Source organism: Strix aluco, chromosome 2 (assembly GCF_031877795.1).
Source record: "Strix aluco isolate bStrAlu1 chromosome 2, bStrAlu1.hap1, whole genome shotgun sequence".
NCBI classification, from domain to species: domain Eukaryota; kingdom Metazoa; phylum Chordata; class Aves; order Strigiformes; family Strigidae; genus Strix; species Strix aluco.
The window spans coordinates 119,766,592-119,785,221 of record NC_133932.1 but is presented as its reverse complement, the minus strand read 5'-3'; the positions used below and the strand labels follow the sequence as shown (position 1 = coordinate 119,785,221).

Sequence of the window (18,630 nt, the reverse complement as noted above, 5' to 3'; positions counted from 1 at the left end):
TAAATTAGATATAAATTAAATACCATAATAAATATGTATTCTGTAAATTAAATCTTGGAAAATACAACATTTTTTATGTATGTGCAGGTTTTCATGGTATGTTTTTTCAGGTCTCCATTTTTATCTGATGGTAATACATAATTTCACCTGAATGCCTAATGTCTGGTAGAAATGAGACATCATTCTGCTATTTTGAACATTTGAGTCCCCTGAGTGTCTGTTTTCATAAAAAGGTATATAAATTTCTTCATTTTAAGCTTCTCTTAGCCCGCCTAACATGTTTACCTGAGCTTCACCAGCCATTCAGCCTACTTTATGAAGAGAGGAAGTTGTCACTATGTCTTGTAATGAAGACAACGAGAAGTTGAGTCAGAGGTATTCTGTCAAGAAGCAGGGCAAAAGCTCTAGAGGAACTTGCCCTGTTTGCCTCATCTGGTGTGCATTTCCAAAATGACAATAGTAAGGTAGAGTGTGATCATGGTTGACTTGGTACAGTGTGGAAGGTTGAAGGCAACAAGTTTTCCAAAACCTCCAGCACAGAAATTTTGCTGAATTTTTCTAAAATGTTGAGTTTGCATAAGAAGAATCTCCTTATACCTCAGAGGGAGACTATGTGAACACAGAAATGTTTTCATCTCAATGCCATGATCAAACCAAAAGTCTTCATGCAAAATTTCTGTGGAACTAGATTGCAAAATACATGGGCCAATTCGGTATAAAAAAAGAGAGAGCTTGTCACCCCTGACCAGAATGAAAATAGCAAGATGATTGCCACTGAATCCCGTTCTCCTGACCAGCCTGATGTGACGTCTGAATGGGTTTCCCTCCACAGTTAAACTTTTATAATAAATACACACTCCAAAGCACATTGTTGCTAACCTTGGACATAAAGTACAGGTGGTCAAAATCTGTTCTTCAGTTAATCTCTTCTTTGATAACGATTGCTATAAGAAGAATCTAATCCTGAGTCTGTAAATTGCACCCTATTTGTATCTGAAGAACTTCTACAAGTGTTATCTTGAACTATGATTTTATTTTTTTTTCTCCAGCTCTTGTGGTGAGTAACGTGAAGTTAAGTCATAGTGTTTCTTCTTCCTGACTGGCTGATATAAATTTGAAGCAAGAGGGGAAAAATGATGAGTTTCTATTGTTCATCTGTGGATGATAAACATTCATGTTCAAGTTCTTAACAATTTCAGGGTCTTATGAATATTTTAATGAATATGAAACTGCTAATAGGGTTAAGAAATAGGCATCTTTGCCAATTATTTCTTTTGTTATAGTAAGCATTACCTTGAACACATCTCTGCAAATTTCTGCTGGAAAAAAATGAATATGTAATGAAAGTCAAGATTTGGTCTGTATATGTGTAATTGTCTTATGTGTGCATACATACATGACAAAACTTAGGAAACAATGCAGTCTCAACATTTTACTGACATAACTGAGAATATGAATGAACAGCCCAAGACTTAAAAGGTGACTACCAGTAAATGGTAGTATTACAGAAATCTGTTGCATAGTGTCACACGTACGTGTTAAAAACTACTTTGTTCCATACAATAGTTTTGAATACCACTACTTTTTTTATTTATTTATTTAATATACAATTGGTATGCACCAGTTGTGTTGAAAGAATAGATGCAGTGGGAGGGACAAGTAAAGAGCAAATATTTGATGTTTAAAGAAATTGAAATAAACTGTAATTTAATGCAGAATGCTTTTAAAATATGGAAATTCACTAGCAAAAAGGTGACCTTCAAAATAGTTTTCTGTTGAGGTAGTAGCGCTCTGTAATATTGTACTAAAAGATGAGCTAGAAGATAATTTTTGTAAGCAAAAAAATGCTTTTAAAAAACCCACAAAACCAAACCCAACTTTGTTGTGAAGTAGCACCTGAAGTTCCCAGTAATCAACGTGCTTTTCAGTTGGGGGTTATGTTACCTTAGGCAGTTTACAGTGCTGCTGAGTCTGACAATGCTTTTAGTGATTTTAGATGCCCAGCTATACAATTACCTTTTTAGTATTTCAAAACAGTCAAGAACAAAACCTGTGTTTAGTATGGGGTTTTTTCTGCCTTCTGATTGAAAATCTGGCTTTTATCCCTTTCTTCTGCTTGTTTTCAGAGCACTGCAGAAGTGTCACTGGACAAGCAATAAGGGACTGTTGCTGTGGTGAATAATCTTACCCTTCACCACCTCATTTCCTTTTGCTCACTCTATATGCAGATATAAAAGGGACCTTTGGTATGGTTTTGTTTGATTCGGGGTTTTTTAAAATTTATTCTTATTGTGGTGAGGTGTGTGCACATAAGGACAGTGTTCTTTTAAAGCCTGGTGATAGATGGAAATAGTGATGAATTACAACAAAAATGGACTTTAATGATGTGATGTTATTCATAGAATGAAGGATCTTTGAAAGGGGTACTGTTTTGGAAACTCAGCTGTGTGCACATTGCTTAGATACATAAACAAAAGGTAGCAGTCTTTAATTATAGTTTCTTCACATTTGTTTTTGCTTTTCAGCATAAATATGCATGGTTCACATTGCTTGGAAATGTCTGTAAGCTTTTTGTTTGCATTTTTCTGTGCATATACAATTGCATATGCCCTCCAGTCCGTCTGCTTTCTTCATGCCTGTTAGCAAAAATTTACAGAAGTGGTGCCACCGATTCAGGACTGCATGGAGCAGAACCTATATCTGCAAAAGCAGTCAGCTTTATTATATTATCCAAGACTTTTATGGAGCAGCATCTTCTGTGCCCTCTTTGTTAAGGAATTAGTGAGACATCCCCTCACCCTGGGGAAACTTGCCAATGCCAGCAGCCCATCCTGAGACATGCTGCAGGGTCGGAGGGAAGATGAACCCCAGAGAGGAGGGATGAGGGAGTCTGAGAGGAAGCCTGAAGAACATGCATCACTTGTGGTGGATGGCTGAAACTCCCTTAGAGCAGCTAATTCCGCTTAAGCAGCATTTTGGATTTTAAGTGCAAGGACACCCGGATGAGTTTTAAATCAGAGTATTTAATGAAATACACCCTACAGCAGTGATTAATGTGACCACAAGCTCATATCTCTTTGCCAGTGTGTTTCTGAGAGACAGTAAAGCCTCATATTACTTAAACACTTGCTCTCAGATGGCTGTTGATTATTTGCTGTCCAAATCTCTCTTACATTTGGTAGATTTAAGGTGACGATATTGGGAAGGTAGAATTTGAACATAAATCCTTGTGCTTCCTTTTTGAATAATATTTCTTCAACCTTTAACAGACACCCTTGGAGGAGAGCACTGATGATGACAGAAAATGGTTCCATTTTCCTGGCTGTAATAGCAGTGGTCTTTGACTGCAGTTGAGGACAATGTTTTTTGTTATGGCATCCCTATTAATTGGGTTGTGGCAAGTAACATGGACTTGTTTGCATATCTTGTAACTCTTCATTTGTCACCTGGCAGGTTGAAGAGGAAACAGTGGCCTTTCTTGCTCACAGTGGAAGTGAAGAAGAGTTTGATCCAAGTACTCTTCCAGATCCTGACAAATACAAAGATTCTGATGAAGAGCAGGATTCGGAAAGCGAAGATAGCTATAGGTATGTACACATCTTCCACGTTCATTTTGAAATGTTCAAGTTTTTTAGAAACTGCTTTGTTTAGATGTTAGGAACTCATTTTACAGTCATCCTCTTGTTCCTGGGACTTAAGTTTGTGAGGTAGGTGCTGAACAGAAATCTGTGCTAAAGGCTATTATTTTCTTTTGTGAAGCTGTATGAGAAAGATTTTTGAGTCAGGGTTGAAGGGATCTCAGTGAGACTTTCCACATGCAAAAACCTTGACTAATTCCCTGGAGGTTTCATGTGTTTCTGTGGTGAGTTCATCCTGACTGGATGCCAGGTGCCCACCAAAGCCACTCTATCACTCCCATCCTCAGCTGGACAGGGGATAAAAAATACAACAAAAGGCTTTTGTGGGTCAAGGTAAGGACAGGGAGAGATCACTCACCAGTTACCATCATGGGCAAAACAGCCTTGACTCGGGGAAAAATTAATTTATTGCCAATCAAATCAAAGTAGGGTAATGAAAAAATAAAAACAAATCTTAAAACACCTTCCCCCCACCCCTCCCTTCTTACCGGGCTCAACTACATTCCTGATTTCTTTGCCTCCTTCCCCTCAGCAGCACAGGGGGACAGGGAAGGGGCGTTGAGGTCAGTTTATCACACGTTGTCTCTGCTGCTCCTTCCTCCTCTGGTGGAGGACTTCTCACACTCTTTCCCTGCTCCAGCATGGGGTCCCTCCCGTGGGAGACAGTCCTCCACAAACTTCTTCAATTTGAGTCCTTCCCATGGGCTGCAGCTCTTCACAAACAACTCCAGCGTGGGTCCCTTCCACAGGGTGCAGTCCTTCAGGAACTGGCTGCTCCAGCGTGGGTCCCCCACAGGGTCACAAGTCCTGCCAGCAAACCTGCTCCAGCGTGGGCTCCTCTCTCCATGGGTTCACAGATCCTGCCAGGAGCCTGCTCCAGCGTGGGCTTCCCACAGGGTCACAGCCTCCTTCAGGCATCCAGCTGCTCTGGCGTGGGGTCCTCCCCAGGCTGCAGGTGGAGATCTGCTCCACTGTGGACCTCCATGGGCTGCAGGGGCACAGCCTGCCTCACCATGGTCTGCACCACGGGCTGCAGGGGAATCTCTGCTCTGGCACCTGGAGCACCTCCTCCCCCTCCTTCACTGACCTTGGTGTCTACAGACTTGTTTCTCTCACATATTCTTATTCCTCTCTTCAGCTGCTGTTGCGCAGGTTTTTTTTCCCCTCTTCTGAAATACGTTATCACAGAGGCACTACCTCTGTCGCTGATGGGCTCGGCTGTGGTCAGCGGTCTTGGATCCAGCTGGCATTGGCTCTGTCAGACATAGGGGAAGCTTCTAGCAGCTTCACACAGAAGACACCCCTGCAGCCCTCCACTACCAAAACCTTGCCATGCAAACCCACTACAGTTTCAGAAATACATTTCTCTACTGTCACGTTACAGGTTCTGTTTGAAAGGAAAATCGTTGAAGGCATTTCAGGATTTGGATGAGCCCTCTGTACCTGTGCTATATTAAATAAATTTGTGTACAGTGAAACTTGCTAAGTTTTATGATTCAGTGTTGCTCAGACTCTTCAACACTACAAATGATATGGAATCTGAGTTAGAAGTAAATATATGATAAAAATAACAAGGTTAAACTTTTCTTCTTAATTTAAAACAGTGTTTTTAATTATATTAACAGAAAAGCACAGGGTGGGGGGGATCCGTAGTTGATGGCAACATACTGCAGTTCTTCAGCACGTACTGCGGGAACGTGGAGGGATACTGCATGAAGTCCTGTGTGGTTTTTGTCATTGGACAAGAAGTCCAACTAGTGTGTTTCTGATAAACAGCCTGTCATGTAACAGATTCAGAAACATAATCTTGACACTTAAATGAGATCTTTATTTTAAATGAGATCTTTATTTTTCTGTCTTCTAGATGTCTAGGTTCATAAATCTCTTGCTTTTCATGTCTGAATCGGCTAAATCTTAGTGGCTAGATTGTCCCTAGCCCCTACACAGCAGTATGTAAGACTCTGTGTTGGGACATGGATTTAAGGACTGAATAGCTCAAATTTAACAGGCTGGTAAGCATGTCACCTGTAGCCCATTCAGCAGTGTGTTGGTGAATAGAACTGACGAGGATGGGGGAAATACATCCCCGTAATCACACATGGTCATTGATTTTTAAAAATATTTTTCTTGTTTTTAGTATGCTAGGTTTACACATGTAAGTTTAATACCACGTAGACACAGTTTAATCCTATTTGGTTTTCCATTTAATTGGACTTGTTCTTACTTGAGTTACTTTTCAGGGAATATTTTCTTGGAACTTTGATGTCTATAGCATTTCAGTTAACCAAAGGAGATTAGTGTTGAATGTAATTTGGGCTGAAGAGAGTAACTTTGAGCACAAAAAATACGCTCTATATATATGATTCAACTGGAGTTGAGATGGATTTTTCTCTGCCATGTATTAAGGCTTGTCAGGTTTTAATTTACTGAGTGTACTGTAAATATGTTGATTGAACTATGTTTGGAGGTGACTTTAGAACAAAGTGCACCATTAGAACATTTTCCATAGTACACTGCTATTTACATTGTATCTGTGTATTTGATATACAACTTAAAATCTAAGAGGGTTTTACCAATGAAATTTTCTTTTTTTAAATTACAAATTTTGCCTTGACCCTGGCAAAGGATCATTTATTTGGAAGGTTGGATTTTATTTGCTCTTTGGAACATAGTCATATGTGGAAGCTAATTCGTCTAAAAATCATATTTCAGATTTTTAATAGGAGACACCAAGGCTCATCAGATAAAACATATTTTCTGTTACAATTTCTTTAAGATGATATATGAATTTAAGATCTTCTATATGTTTGAAAACATAGTTGATGGCCATTTAAAACCTCAACATTATTCAGTTATTTAAAAAGTGGTCTTGCAAAGAAACTGTTAAAACATAAATTTTGTTATGATTTTCACATACAATATCAGCACATTCTTGCTCTGCAAACCCTGCTGCCTTGCACAGTTACATTTTTTTGGCATTAATTTTATACAGAGTTGCAATTTGCTTTTGCTTCCGTAAGTAAAATGTTTGTGTAAATCTGTCATATCCATTTAGTGCTCTGGGGGGTTATAATCTGGCTGGGTCACTCTTTTGGTATCAGTTTTGCGCATTTAAGCTTTCCCTGGCTAGGAGCAAGCCATTCTTGGGTTAGCAAACATGTCTCAAGCACTGCTATCACTTGAAGCTTCATAACCAGCCTCTGTCAACTTCAGGACACAGTACTGGTCTCAGTTGTTTGCCCTGACTTTTGGTTGACTTTTTAATAATAAGAAAGGTCCTTAACTTCCTCCAAAGGGATTTTTAAAGGTTTTTGTTCATTTTTCCATCTTTACACAATTAATACTTTCCTGCTTTTCTGTCTTGTCTGTGTTTGCTGGAGGGCTAGGGCAAGGGATAGTAGATGTTTTCAGCCTTTGTTACGAAGGCAAGAGGACTTAAATTTGCAAAGTGAAACAAATTGCTTCAAGTTCTTATCCATCATTTGAGCTGAACAGGAGTTAACAAGGACCCAAAGAGCAGTTTCAAACAGCCTAGCTAGACCTGACATTCAGAGCTTTCTAGAAGAGGCCACATCAGTTTAGGCACTGCTCTGATGGGGAAAGTACTACAGATAAACCTGAAACATCAAAGACCAGAATTTTGCGTTTATTATCAGCAGTGATTTCCAGAAGCAGATAGCAGAGGCATTGGTATTGTGTGATATTATAGCTGGGGACAGGCTGGTAGTGGATTTGTCAGTCATTGCTAAGGATAGTAATTAAATTGAAGTGAGAACAGCCAGGGCAGGTATGCAAAAGAAATAGGAGAGTGAAAAACTGTGGCGTGCTCACAAGGGTCAGAGCAGTGGGCGACAACATACTGATGGATAGATAGATTTGGAAGATGACAGGGTCCAGGACAAAATTACATTTCTAGGAGTGCCTGAAAGGAGCGTGTTAGAGTTAAGAGCCATTGGTGACTACAGTGCAGCATGTGGCAATTAATCCTGTGCTGGCTTGAGCCTGCCTAGGGAACATCATTCATGTCTTTACAGGCTAAATGGATTTGGCCAGGTGCAGGTTTAAGTACTGGCACATGATTGTCCATATTGTCCACAACTGCTGTGACTTCGGATGGTGCCAACTAGAGCTCTTCTGGGCAACATCCCAGTGTATTTTGGTGCAGTAGGACAGGCCAAGGACTGTTTCCAGTAGGCAGTGTTGATGTAGCCACATTTCTTTTAGGTGTGTGTGGGTGAAAAATGTAGTGGTCTGTTCTCTAGCTCTGAGGTCAGCTTTGGGGCTTAGTGTAGGTATGTCTGGAGACTTGTGAGGTGCTATGAGCACCTCTTAGGAGGCTTGTGTGAAAGCAGAGGCACAACTGAAAGAGGAAGATGCAGTGAAGGAAATTAATTTAGGGCTGGATAAAGATGAAATCCAGAAAAGGAAGAGAATTTGAATGATCAATAAGCCTCTGGATAAAGGAAAGTGGTAGCTGAAGAGACTGGTAGTGAGTATAAGGCCATGGAGAAGTAGTATTGATTTTACATGAGGGAGGAAAGAGGTGGAGGAGATGTATGCATGAAAGGAGGAGGGAGGATGATGGGGATCTGGTAGACCAAGAAGAATAAATATGAGAACAGGCAAGAAATCTTGCTGCTAGCGGGAAGGAGGGGTTTCTGTTAAATCAACACTCATGCCTCAGGCCCCTCCCTTAGTGCTGACACTGAATTGTATGATGAGTTGCTTTTGGGGCTGGGAAATATTGACTTAATGATTTTAACAAAAACAAATCAGCTGAGAGTAGCACACAGTGAAGTTAGGCTTTGAGATTAGAAAATACAACTCTCTTCTGGTTTATATTTCCAAAATTCAGAGATACTGCACAAAATTTTGGATTAAAACAGAAATATGTTGGGCTATACTAGCTGATACTTGCTTTAAGAGAAGAAAAACACTTCTGAAAGGGATAATTCAAAGCAAATGTGTGAGACCTAGGGTATCTTCCTTCATAAGTCTTTAAAAACAGACCATCTGTCCATGGTTTAATAAGTTAAAAACATTGTTAATCTTCTCCCTCCACTCCAGCATTTTTCTTTAAATTGGGGGAGCTGTACAAATCATGAGTTAAATTTGCCTTTGAAAAAAATTCCCTTCTAGCCGTACCTCTACAAGCAAAGTAATTAATGACTCCAAGCATGTAATATGAGATTAATTTTTGTATATCTAGCAACATTCATCATATTTGGTTTAAGGCTATCAATGTAAATTGTTAATGAGGTGAAAAATTTAAGTGTATCGAATAGGGTGGAAGAAAAGCAGCTGGATTTCTTAAATATTCATTTTGCAGTCAGACTGAGTTTCTGATATTTCTAATCCCTCAACCTCTTTAAACTAAAAATGTTGAGGAAGTTACGATTGACCTCATCGTTACCATCTTTAATAGGTGTGACTGATCTCATTAATTCTTAGATCAGCATGGAAAAGATCTTGGACACGAGGGGAAAGGAGAAATGTCTTAGTTGTGGTACTGTTTTGTTTGTGACTGTAGCTGGTCACCAGCTGATGGGTGTGCAAGTCAGCAGTCAGTGCTCCTTGGTTGTGTACCTTCCTTTATTTATGAAAATTATGGGCAGATTGCAGTTTCTTATATCTTCTTCTTAAACTAGTTAACTTGTTAAGTTTCATGTGGTTCTTGGTGTGGTTATTACATTGTCTTTTGAGATGATTCATCTGCAAATCATGGTGCTCCCTATTATTCAGGTCATACCTGTGACTTTGTGATGGCTAGAAAAGCACCCTAAGACAGACATTGTAAAAGGTCTCTGTTTAAGGGCTTGATCATGTTGTTTAGCTGCAAAATTAGACATTGAGACATTGGATTGTTGTTGACAGAGATGTGATATTCTTATGCCATGAAAATCTTTATAATAGTTATACTCTTATCTTGCTATATGAAATGGACCTGATGGTAGAATTTCCTAGTGAAATTTGGTAACCTGTGCTCTGCAGGTCAGACTAGATCTTGCTGTGGTTTCTGTAAATTTGTCAGCCACAGAAATTATCTTTAAAAAAACAAAAAAAAAAAAAAAGAAAGAAAAAAATGTGGTATGTCATTGGCAAGTGTCTGCATGAATGAAGGAGAAATGGTATGAGTATTTACTGAAACTCTGCAGTTCAGAAATTAACTGTCAACAACTGGAGGATGATAGTGGTCACACAAAAGAAAAGGAGAGGAACAGATTTAAGAATGTCGGTGTCAGATGAAGCTGAGGAGGAGTGAATGCATGCAAGGGTTAAGTAGGTGGTTAGCAGCATCTACAAAGCCAGCAGCACATTTCAGAGAAGGTTAAGCCTCTGGCAGAGGGACATACAGCAAATCAAAATGGTTTCATTGAAGCCACAGTCACCTCTAGCTGGAGCAATTTCAACCCAGAGCAGTGATATTTGATCCGTATGACAATCAACCCCTGAATGATTTCAGGTTTTGGACTGGTGTATAAAGATAAGCTAAAATTGCTTAGCCCAAATACACTGAATGGAAACTCCAGTGGTCCAGGGCTGTGTCAGGTACTGCTGCTTTATGGTGAGCAATGTCTGCAATGGGAACAGGGAAGAAAAGTGTTGTTACAGCTTCAGATATCTGATTCGAATCCACTGCCACTTGTCCACGAGAGCCTTTAGAAACTAAAGGTGACCTCAGAGCAGAAGTGAGATGTTGATGGTTGGTTTTAGTGCTTTTTCCCATCAAATCTTCTGTATACTTCCCATGCAATAGTAAGAAATATTAAGCATACTCTCCTGCTGGTCTGGTTCTCGTTTACTTTTTTTTTTTCCCCTTCCAGATTATGGTACTTTAGCTCCACGACAGACTTGTCTTTTGTGTTTAGTACCATTGCACTGGTATTTCATTACGAGTAGATTATTTGTCCCTTTTCCTGCAATTGTTTTTTATAAATGCAGTTTTAGAGCTGTTTGATTTACATCAGTGGAATGTCCAGTAAGAGAATCTTATAATCTTAAAATCATTTAGGTTGGAAAAGACCTTTTAAGATCAAGTCCAACTGTTAGCGTAGCACTACCAAATCCACCACTAAACCATGTCTCTAAGCACCACATCTACACATCTTTTAAATACCTCCGGGGATGGTGACTCAACCTGGGCAGCTTGTTGGAATGCTTGACAACCCTTTCAGTGAAGAAATTTTTCCTATTATCCAATCTAAACCTCCCCTGGCACAACTGGAGGACATTTCCTCTTGTCCTATTGCTTGTTACTTGGGAGAAGAGACCAACACCCACCTGGCTACAACCTCCTTTCAGGTGGTTGTAGAGAGTGATAAGGTCTCCCCTCAGCCTCCTTTTCTCCAGGCTAAACAACCCCAGTTCCCTCAGTTGCTTCTCATAACACTTGTGCTCTAGACCCTTCATGAGCTTCGTTGCCCTTCTCTGGACACGCTCCAGCCCCTCAATGTCTTTCTTGTAGTGAGGGGCCCAAAACTGTATTCAAGGTGCGGGCCTCACCAGTGCTAAGTACAGGGGGATGATCCCTTCCCTAGTCCTGCTGGCCACACTATTTCTGATACAAGCCAGGGTGCTATTAGCCTTCTTGGCCACCTGGGCACACTGCTGGCTCATATTCAGCCGGCTGTTGACCCAACACTCCCAGGTAAGCCTGTAGCGTTGCATGGGATTGTTGTGACCCAAGTGCAGGACCCAGCACTGAGCCTTGTTGAACCTTATACAATTGGCCTCAGCCTGTGGATCCAGCCTGTCCAGATCCAGGAAATAACAGACCAGGATACATTTTCATTACCATTTCTATGTGCTGTAGCACTCTGACAGCAAGTAAGAAAGAAGCTGCACTGGGCTTTATGGAAGGGACTGCAGTAATTAATCTTCATTAGGATTGCTGCCATGGCCTTGTGAATTAAAATTTATTATGTGGAAAAAGGTTTGTGGCACAGCATGTTTGATTAGTAGAATGCGAATATTTATGGGATAAATTATTCCTAACTTTTCTGAACTGTATTTTATTAGCAGGTTCATTTATTATTCCTGTACATTTCTTTGGGAAAGAGCTCATGTGTGCTATATTGCAGCTTGGAAACTTGACTCATGGCCTGCAATTCATTGTCAAGAGTGGTTTGTTTCCAGAGCATTGCTGGTAAACCTAGGCTCCAAAGTAAGCTCTCATAAATGTTAACTGAAGCAGAGCCCGTCTAGAGATCTCACAGTACCACATTGTTTAAACAACAGCAACTTGGCTGCGTGGCCACACATTTCAAATGGCTGACTCTCAAGCACTTAAGATCTAAACCTCACAGCTTGTCAAGACTTGAAGCCCAAAAGCAAGTTAAATACTAACAATTAAAAGCTTTCTATTTTTTCCTGGTATCCCCTCAAAAAACACTTGCGAGATTATTTTTAGTAGTTAAATCAGTTTCTTGGTGTATAGCTATCAGAATCATCGTTAGATCCCCCGTTTCCCAAACACCATTCATATGTGCTGGCATTTACTTAAGGGACAGGATTCATAAACTGTGCTTTGGTGTTTGAGTAATAAATATTACCTATCAGATGATAGTATCTTCCTGTGTTGTTACAGCTGTGCAAACAGTGACCACAGAAATTACTGTGCCTGTTGGTAAGTCTCCTGTTAGTACCTCCTCGCCTGTGTAAACAGAGCCCATCCCAGTAAATCCCTCCATCAGGCAGCTTCAGACCACATGGGTCGTTCAGGCATCTGAAAAGCTGAATTGCACCAGATGGTAAAAGGAAGGAATTGTAATCCAGCTGCACATGCTGCTTTCTAAGTGTTATAAATAGAAGACGAAAAGATGCACTGGCTTTGGTTTGGATCTGAATTGTGGGGTTGCTTTCTAACTGCATTGTTCTGTTAGAAAATAGTTCACCTTTGAATAACTTTATTTTGTTTTGGCTATTTTTGGATGCCAGCTGGTTGTGCATCAGTTTGTGTGTTTGTGAGGAATAAGGGTCCATTTATGTCCATGGGAAGTGACCAACAATAAAAAGATTGGCTCTGCAGGGTGGGCTGACAGGCCTTTGGTCAATGGAGACAAAGGAGGAATTCATTTGACAGTAAGTGCAGAAGTCATCCTTAGGTGCTTTCACACACTCAGCCTTCTTACACGCGCACCTGAGAATTACACCTATTACATCTCCTCCACAGAGCTTTCTGTCCAAACAGCTAACGAGAAGCACCCAGATGGAGTACAGGATATCCTTTGGCATCATGATGCCAGACATCTCCCTGGTGATTTTCCCGGTTCCTTTTAAAATTGCCACTTTCACCCTTTGTAAAAGCTACATCTCTGACTGGTCCCCCAGAGCAGTACAGCCCCTCCTCCACACCACCCAAACCACTGCTGGTAGAAATCCATCCTGCAGGAAGAGGGTTGGGGGTTGGAGTAGCTGATCTTTAAAGGTTCCTTCCAACCCAAACCGTTCTGTGGACAGGCACTGTCTGTCTTCTCTCTGCATCTTAAAATTACGAACGTCTTATTCACACATTCCACATGATTCTGCTTTCCTTCGTAAGTTGCCTTTATCAGCTACTGTTTTGCTTCTAGTTTTTGTGCATCATGAAAACACAAGCCTTTAGCTCTCTTCGTCGCTTGGTGGCTTTGCTGCTGTTGCTTCTTGTGTTGTGCATTCCTCCTTATTCACCTCTCCAGCTCTACAGCCCAGTAGGGGTCAAATTAGTGTGAAAATACGCCTGCTAACTTGTAGATACATCTTTAGTATCCACTAATAGAGCATCATGATCCCTCAGTAATAATAAGAAACAACTTGACTCAGCATAATCTTCCCACAAAGCTTATGATGAAAATTAATCACAATTGTGTTGATGTGCTTTTGTTTGAGGAAAAAATTAGAAATCTCACAGTTCCTTCTGAATGTGTTTTATATTTAATTGTTATACCTTACAGCCAGCTGGGCCTATGGGCCTCTGAAACTCCAAAAATGAATATATTTTTTGGTGTTTAGTCTGCTATTTCATAACTTGTGAGATTTTTGCATTGTTTTAATTGCTAAGATGTTTTGCACAAATGTCCTAGATGAAGCATTAGTCGATTATGAATGCAAACTGGGCTTCAGAGTCCATTCAAATGCTGGAAATAATTCGTTCTTCTGCAAACGAGCTAAAATGCTTTTACTTAATGAGATTTCAGCCTTTTAAAGTGCACCCCTATACTCTGTTCTGATCAAATTGAACACCATGAAACTCCAGCCCAAACCCACACTGGCCACTTGGAAAAGTGGGAGGTCTTAGTGCTTTAGAGTAATTTCATATACTGTCAGTATAGCTTCAGCATTTATGGAACATCTTAAGCACTACAGAGAGAGAAAGTCCTTTCCCCAGAAAAGGAGTAAACGGAACGTTGGTAGCAAGCACTGAAAAGCCAGCCCCTTGCAAATGACAGTTCAAAGCCAGCAAAGTTGCTATATCCTTTGAAATGTCCCAATTTTAGGAAAAGTATTTGGTGCACAGTCATCAGTTATTCATAGAATCATAGAATGGTTTGGGTTGGAAGGGACCTATAAAAATGGGCATGGGCAGGGACATCTCTCACTAGGTCAGGTTGCTTTACACTATTCCTTTTGGATAGGCAAGTAAGGGCAATATAGAGGTAGAGTGGGTTTTTTAGTTTTAATTGTGGGAATGCAACATGTTTCTTACAGGATTTCCTTCCTCTCTCTGTGCTGTAATGAGTAGGCAGGAGTTGGCACAGTTCATCTGTGGAAGGTGGGATGGATGAGAGAGGGAGGCAGGTCACACATCTGCCATCCAGTGCAAGGCCATCAGATCTCATGTTACTCCTTTGTCTCGATGGAGAGGCAGCCAGAAAACACAGTGTACGAGCCAGGAAGAGGAGGAGGTGTTGTGCTGCCGATCCTTCTCAGAGAGCATTCAGGAACTTCTTGCAAACTGCCCTGTTTTGGGGTTAGTGTTTGGGTTAGGCTAGTTTCCAGTGAGTGGTGAAACCAGTGTTTCACAAACTGGTAACTGGTCCTATTAATGGAAAAAGACAGTGGACGCCTGAATTGGGTTCCTGTGCTGTGTTGGTTTGAAGGACAGTATTCCCCAATTTGAGCTATTTGTTGTAAAAACTGTTTCTAATTGTTAAGTCTAAACAGTATTTCTGAATGAAACATTTCACAAACATTACATTTACACTTAAGCAATTATAAAAATTAAAGCAATTAAAAAATACTTGTTGAAACCCTTCTTTTTTTGGAAGTAAATTGAATCTTCTGGGTAGAAATCTGCCAAATTTTAATTGAAAATCTGAATATAACTATTTTAGATAGTTAAAACTCAGGTCTTTGAAGTTCCATTTTTATTTTTGTTATATTCTTTAAAATACAAACATGAAAAACTGAGAATGCCATTTTGTTTCAGTTAATTTGTTTGGAGAGAATGGTTTGCGGTGCAAGGGGTTGCATTCTGCCTTTTTTGCTATGAATCCTACCCTACAGCATAGGACAACCAGCTCTCTATAACCTGGTACATGGATATTATATTTTAGAATATATTTTATTAATTAGATTATTTTAATCTTAGATGAGATGATTTATAGCAAATTTTCTATGTTATGGACAAATACCACATGAAGATAAGGAGGAAAGCATGGAAAAACATGAAGAAGGAAAGCTTGGGCTTTCCTCCTGTGTCTGTCATGTGATAGAAGTCAAAGTATTAAAACAGATGTGCAGCCATTTCATCCAGATTGAAGACTGCAGCAGAAGAAATAGAAATTCACTAGGGAAAATACCTGGGTTTGGGATTTTCTTCCTCCTCTCATGGCAAAGAGGTAGTTAATATATTCCAAGGAAAGCTTTTCAAAGAAGGGGAAAGAGTGGCTTGAGTGAGATGGACCCACATCAAAACTGTATGAAGTGGAGGATTCACCAATGAAATGACAGTTCTCATATTTTTATTTTTGTTGCATATTTATTTTAGACAAGGTCTTGAATGTATGTCAAGGTCCATAGACATATCACTAAATCAGTTTTGTCAAGTTGTCTGTCACTCTATAAGGCAGCAAATATTAGATAAGACTGATAGCAATATCTTGATATACTGTAATCAATTAAGACAGCAGAACATCCACCACCACCTGGGCCTGAAAGCAGTTCTAATTTAGACATTCAGAGTTCATCGGCTTCTGTTGCTTCTCCCTTCTGAATTGTGATTTTGTTTGCTCTTATCTTGACATAAATTTGCCTTGTTTAAAATGAACTGTTTGATTACATGATGATATTGATTACCGCAGTTGTTAAAAAGACTAATTGATTTGTTTCTGCAGTGAACTTGAGAAGAGTGAAAGAAAGAAAAGAAGCTGTAGCAACAGTACTGCAGCAGAAGAAATTCCACTAAAAAGAAAGAAGGCGAAATTCAGCCAAGAGGAGGACCCCTATTTGCCATTAGATACTGGGCTTTCTCTGGCAGAGGATGAAGAGCTTGTACTACATCTGCTCAACAGTCACGGCTAATTATTTTTCTGTGCATTTTCTTTTCTGGGATGTCTCCACAATTTTGTCAGTAGTCTGCACAAAATGAATTTGGCAGCTGGGCAGCTGGGTACCAGTGGACGTAGATAAATGAGTTCCATGTGCAATGGGATTGCCTTAGATTGTCTCACAGATTATAGACAGTATTTAGTTTGATTTATAATGCTTTCTAAATGAACTTTCCAACCTAAATCCCCAGATGTCATTTTGCAGTAACATGTTCATAATTTAAAATCTCCAAGTTCTGAAGCAATTATCTTTTTTTATTTTAATCTTGCTTTAAATAAAAACAGGATGCTCCTTTCTTGACTGTGTCAGGTTTGTTATTTTAGAAGATAAATGTGTATTAAAATTATTAAAGAAATACTGTTGGCAGCTCAAATCATATTACACAGAAGAAAAAATGTATTTTAAGTATCATGCACATATTTTAAAAATATTTTAATAAAAATTTCTGAAGCCTTGGTGTAAACTTTTGGTGTCTCTTTCAGCTTTGTTATGAAAGCATTTATTTATCCTTCAGTTCTCATTTCTATTAGGAAACTGCCACTGATGTTAGCCAATTCAGAAAACTACTTCTAGAAGCTAAAACTGAATCTTGCATTTGAATCCCATATGAATGAGAACAGAGTGATGCCACAAAAAGGTGGAGCATAACACTGCCTGATAAAATTGGTTACAAGGTAGATTTTGTGGCAGACTTACAACTGGAAGTGAGCTACTTTTTTTTATGACTAAATACAATGAAGAAAAATAATTTATTGTTGAGCATATTTTCAAGTTTCATCCCATCAGACCATGGTTGGTTGTTGCATATTTTATGCATGCTTACCCGTAACTACTGCACCTTGATGATCAGCAAGAAGATCTATGCTGTGTGGCTCCTTTCTCAGGAAAAGGAAGAAGCAGGTATTCTCTCTGAAGCAAAACAAAATATTAATACTATGCCAAATTCTTAGTTATTTAAGTAGATTTTCTTCTTTTGCTTGTACCCAAGTGCCAGCTATGAGCCAAATTTGCTGTCTTTTTGCTTGCATTCATGACTACCCTCCCAAGAATATTGGCACATCATTCAGAAAAAAAGCATGGTAAACCCTTGCAAGCAATATGGAGAATGATGAAAACTGCTGAGAGTTTTACACATCTCAAACAACCTAGGCAAAGGGAAGGCTGCTGTGCAAAAAAACCAAAGGGGAGCAGGAAAATCCAGTCTTTTGTTTGCTGATGCAAGTTTTTTGACAGCAAACAGACATGTAAAGTGATGACTGTCAGTTTTCAGCAGTCCCATGTCTTAGTGAAGTTCACACGGCAATATAGGGAGTAAAACAGTAGGTACAAATGTCTGTGCACTTTCCCCTGTTGCTTCCCTTCAGCAAATCATAAAGTTGTATCTGTTTGGTCTTCCCATCGCTTACATGAAGAACATATTAAAGTAAATACTCCTTTCTTTTCAATATCACTTTTTCCATTTTTTTTTTTTTGTTACAGAAATCGATCAGCACCAATTCAGTACAAGCCTTTCTTCCTTTCCCTGTGCCCCATGCTATCTTTTAGTTCAGTTACCCAAACCTGAAAATATGCTGCAAATTCTTGTCTCCAAATGTTGCTTCCACTGTTCTGCCAGCAGGCAGGGTATCATAAAAACAATATTATAGGCAGAGCACGTCTGCCATCTGCTCCTTCCTGACAATGTGGAACGAGAAGAAATGACCGAGTTTCACAAACAGCTAAACATGAAAGATGGGACCTGCTTGGCAGCTGATGCACAGTGTTGTTTAGTCTACGGTGCTACAGTGGGCCTGGAAAATACTGTGATCTGATAATAGTATCGCTGATGAATCTGTTAATGAAGAAGGATCTGCTGTGATGCTGTTGTGACTGTGCTTAGGCTCCATTATGTGAATGGCTTCAGTGAACATGATGAGCGGTGTCAACAGATTCCTGTGCACTGGGATAACAGAGGTCCTGCTCCTGCAGTTGTGGAAGAAGGCAGTAAACTTCAGTGCAAGAAAGACCAACAGCAGAAAGTTATTCAAAGATGAGCTGGTGTATACATCTTATTCAGAGGTATTTGTAGATTCATAGTGTACTTTGTGGTGATCAGTTGTCTTGTACATCATCTGATGTCTCTCAACTCAAATCTTAGCTCTGAAAAGGCTGAACATTGTTTGGGCAAGTAAGTCAAAAACCAAAAGATCTATCATTTCTTACTGGAATATTCTCATTCGTATGTTGGGGTGTGAGAGAAGTATTCTTTCCCAGTGAGCAGTTAAGATGAAAAATCAAATTATATATATTGGAGGGACTCTGCTGCATTTCTATTCTTATGATGTTTTCATTGTCTGCATAAGATAATTTTTCAAGTGCTCTTTTGTATTTTGGGATAATGGAGTTTCTATTGTATTTGCGTTGTCTGATATAGAGCCATTGTTTCCTGAATCCTTACAAAGTTTGCCCATCTACTTCAAATGTG

At 39.6% G+C, this 18,630-nt stretch overlaps 1 protein-coding gene across 1 annotated transcript in view; it reads left to right on the top strand.

Moving 5' to 3' along the window:
* The window catches only part of DDX10 (DEAD-box helicase 10), a 186,690-nt gene extending 170,061 nt beyond the window's left edge, over nucleotides 1–16,629 (top strand). Inside the window, exons 17-18 of the mRNA XM_074816113.1 lie at nucleotides 3,454–3,587; nucleotides 15,953–16,629. Coding sequence (XP_074672214.1) covers nucleotides 3,454–3,587; nucleotides 15,953–16,139 — 321 coding nt within the window. The 3' untranslated portion in view covers nucleotides 16,140–16,629. The remainder of the gene's footprint in view (nucleotides 1–3,453; nucleotides 3,588–15,952) is intronic.
* The last annotated feature ends 2,001 nt before the right edge of the window (nucleotides 16,630–18,630 follow it).